This window comes from Chiloscyllium plagiosum, chromosome 6 (assembly GCF_004010195.1).
Source record: "Chiloscyllium plagiosum isolate BGI_BamShark_2017 chromosome 6, ASM401019v2, whole genome shotgun sequence".
Classification (NCBI taxonomy): domain Eukaryota; kingdom Metazoa; phylum Chordata; class Chondrichthyes; order Orectolobiformes; family Hemiscylliidae; genus Chiloscyllium; species Chiloscyllium plagiosum.
In genome coordinates, this window is record NC_057715.1 from 120,411,682 (window position 1) to 120,415,636 (window position 3,955).

The 3,955-nt window shown below is 47.1% G+C and overlaps 1 protein-coding gene across 1 annotated transcript in view; it reads right to left on the reverse strand.

Moving 5' to 3' along the window:
• LOC122551100 (RIMS-binding protein 2-like) overlaps positions 1 to 3,945 on the reverse strand; it is a 20,942-nt gene extending 16,997 nt beyond the window's left edge. Inside the window, exons 1-3 of the mRNA XM_043692744.1 lie at positions 3,916 to 3,945; positions 3,020 to 3,820; positions 2,527 to 2,641 (exon numbers count right to left, since the gene is read on the reverse strand). Coding sequence (XP_043548679.1) covers positions 2,527 to 2,641; positions 3,020 to 3,820; positions 3,916 to 3,945 — 946 coding nt within the window. The remainder of the gene's footprint in view (positions 1 to 2,526; positions 2,642 to 3,019; positions 3,821 to 3,915) is intronic.
• Positions 3,946 to 3,955: the final 10 nt, after the last annotated feature.

A 3,955-nucleotide genomic window follows, 5' to 3' on the forward strand; every position in this document is an offset into this window, starting at 1 on the left:
TGGCTGGCTGACAGAAGGCAGAGAGTGGTTGTAGATGGAAAGTATTCTGCCTGGGGTCAGTGTTGAGTGGTGTCCCGCAGGGCTCTGTATGTGGGCCTCTGCTCTTCGTAGGTTTTATAAATGACTTGGATGAGGAGGTTGAGGGGTGGGTTAGTAAATTTGCCGATGACACAAAGGTTGGAGGTGCTGTCGATAGTATCAAGGGCTATTGCAGGCTGCAGCGCGAGATAGACAGGATGCAGAGCTGGGCTGAGAAATGGCAGATGGAGTTCAACCTGGATAAATGCGAAGTGGTGCATTTTGGAAGGTGCTATTCAACTGCTGAATATAGGATTAAAGACAGGATTCTTGGTAGTGTGGAGGAACAGAGGGATCTGGATGTGCAAGTTCATAGATTCCTCAAAGTTGCCACCCAAATGGATAGGGTTGTTAAGAAAGCAGATGGTGTTTTGGCTTTCATTAACAGGGGGATCGGGTTTAAAAGCCGTGAGGTTTTGCTACTGCTCTACAAGACCCTGGTGAGGCCACATTTGGAATATTGTGTCCAGTTCTGGTTGCCCTACTATAGGAAAGATACAGAGGCTTTGGAGAGGGTGCAAAGAAGGTTTACCAGGATGCTGCCTGGACTGGAGGGCTTGTCTTATGAAGAAAGGTTGAATAAGTTTGGACTTTTCTCTCTGGAGAGGAGACCTGATCGAGGTGTACAAAATAATGAGAGGAATAGATAGACTCAATAGCCAGAGACTTTTCCCCGATTGACTGGTACGAGATGTCATAATTTGAAGATATTAGGAGGAAGGTATAGAGGAGATGTCAGAGGTAGGTTCTTTACGCAGAGAGTTGTGAATGCATGGAATGCGTTGCCAGCGGTGGTGGTGGAAGCAGAGTCACTGGGGACATTTAAGCAACTGCTGGACATGCACATGGATAGCAGTGAGTTGAGGGGTGTGTAGGTTAAGTTACTATATTTCACATTAGGATTAAACCTTGGCACAACATCGTGGGCCTAAGGGCCTGTTCTGTGTCGTACTTTTCTACGTTCTATGTTCTAACTTGCCCCTCCCCTGGCCTAGCTGGTCCAGTGCAGTTACAACCCTGGCATCTACCCGACAATGTGGAAAATCGCCCAGGTATGTCCTGTACATAAAAAGCAGGACAAATCCAATCTGGCCAATTACCAGTAAAGTGATAGAAGGGGTCAGTGACAGGGCTATCAAACAGCACCTGCTCAGCAATAACCTGCTCAGTGACGCCCAGTTTGGGTTCCCCAGGGTCACTCAGCTCCTGACCTCATTACAGCCTTGGGTCAAACATGGACAAAAGAGCTGAATTCCAGAGGTGAAGGGGAGAGGGACAGTCCCTGACATCAAGGCTGCATTCGACCGGGTGTGGCATCAAGGAGCCTGAGCTAAACTGCAATAAATGGGTATCAGGGGGTAAACTCTCTGCTGGTTGGAGTCATGCCTGACACATAGGAAGATGGTTGTGGTTGTTGAAGGTCAGCCTTCTCAGCTCCAGGACATCTCTGCAGGAGTTCCTCAGGGTAGTGTCCTAGGCCCAACCACCTTCAGCTGCTTCATCAATGACCTTCCCTCCAGCATAAGGTCAGAAGTGGGAATGTTCACCGATGATTGTACAATGTTCAGCATCATTCACAGCTCCTCAGATACTGAGGCAGTCCATATTCAAATGCAACAAGATCTGGACAATATCCAGGCCTGGGCTGACAAGTGGCAAGTCACATTCATGCCACACAAATGCCAGGCAATGACCATCACCAATTAGAGACAATCTAATCACCGGCCCTTGACATTCAGTGGTGTCACCTTCACTAAATCCCCCACTATCAACATCATGGGAGTTACCATTGACCAGAAACTCAACTGAACTCACTACAGGGTGGTTACAAGAGCGGGTCATGGACTAGAAATCCTGCAGTGAGTAACTCCCCTCCTGACTACCCAAAGCCTGTCCACCATCTAATAGGCACAAGTCAGGAGTGTGATGGAATACTCCCCATTTGCCTGGATGGGTGGAGTTCCAGCAATACTCAAGAAGCCCAACACCATCCAGGTCAAAGCAGTCCTCTTGACTAGCACCACATTGACAAAACTCACTCCCTTCACCACCGGCGCTCAGTAGCAGCAGTGTGTACTATCTACAAGATGCACTGCAGAATTCATCAAGGCTCCTAAGACAGCACCTTCTAAACCCTTGACTATTTATATCTCAAAGGACAAGCACAGTAAATATATAAGAACATTACTCACATTCTGTCTTGGAAATATATCATCGTTCCTTCAGTGTCGCTGGGTCAGAATCCTGGAATTCCCTCCCTAAGGGACATTGTGGGTCTACCCACAGCACATGGACTGCAGCGGTTAAAGAAGGCCGTTCACCCCCACCTTCTCAAGGGGCAACTAGGGACGGGATAATAGATGCTGACCCAACCAGCGGCAACCACATTGCTCGAATGAAGAAAAGCCAGCTGACCTGCTGACCCCTGTGTGTAGGGGGTTAACTCACCGATCGATGGCACAGGTATGGGCCTTCCTCTCTGGGCACTACCATGAGATGTCCTTCGGCCCAGATGATCCATTCTATCCAACATGCGCCCAGAACCCGATGGATTGCCTAAAATCTGGAGAGAGGAATTCAGACACAGGGAGTAAGTTGAAAAACTGTGAACTTATTCCCTTTATATTCTACTGCAAAGAAACTAAAACAAAAACAAGTTGACTGGGGTAAATTCTAGTCTACAGAAAAGCAACTGGTCAAATTAATTGGTCAAATTAAGAGTGGCAGCCAAAGGGCACAAACAGACCCTGTCTTTGCAAGCAATGAAGATATTGACGATGATGATTGTGGGCATTTAGTGCAGGCCAAGCCAAGCAGAGCAGAAATAAATCAGAAAGCATACCAAGAAAAGAAAATAAATATGCAGAGAAAAGATCAAGGAGGAACAATTCATATGATTGGTTGGCAAGCAGATGGCAGGAGTGATACTAATTCCACACACCAGTGATCTTTCCTTGTCCCTGTGGACACATATTGTAACTGCATGTGGCACACTAGAGTTACTTGTTTTTAATTTAGTTGTCCAGGCAACCTGCTTCTCTTCTGTGCAGACAATGTCCCTTCCATTATTGGTCTTCTTAGCTGTGTGCTTTTGTGTATCCCTACTTGCAACATCTGAGACTGACAGGGACCTGGCATCTGGAGCTTCTGCACTGAAGAAGTCCTCTTCAATGCTAACTTGCCTTTGTAGGAGTCTTTTGCGGACCCTTGTCTGCAGGGGGGCACATCTGTCCGGACAGCCAGCAGTTCCCAAATCATCATCCTGTCCTGTTGTCGAAAGCCTCAGGGGTACACAGCTCTGTCTGTTAGTCAAGGACTGTACAACGTCTTGCCCACTGGCACAGTCTAATGTACTGACTGTACACCTCGTGGCCTCTCTACTTAGTCTGCTAACCCTATCTTCCCGTATGTAGTTGTCCACATTGGACACAGCCTTTGGAGATGAGCTCTGCTCCTCAGAGGGTCTCTTTGACGTTAAGGGCTGTCTGTTGTCTTGCACGCAGGGTTTGCACGGTCTATAACTCTGCAATCCTTTCTCCAGCTTTGATTGCACCTCTAGCTTCTGTCTAGCAGCGGAGTGATTGTGGCCTTCCACAGTTTTGGGAGGCTGTGTCTCTGTGTTTGCTCCACCTTCCTCGGCTAGCTCAGCAATACTGAAAAGTTTTTTATAATGAAGTTTCTGTGATGAAATGTCAAGCCTCTCCTTCTGAGCTTCTCCAACTCTTTTATTCTGATTGGAGATCTACAAAGCAGTTCGTTAAACAAGACAATAGAGAATGTGGTCAAACAATCAAATGAAGAAAAGAAAATAAAGACAGAATTAGTTTCGAGAGGCACTGGGAACAGGAAGCATGCAGTCCATCCCATGTGGGTGATC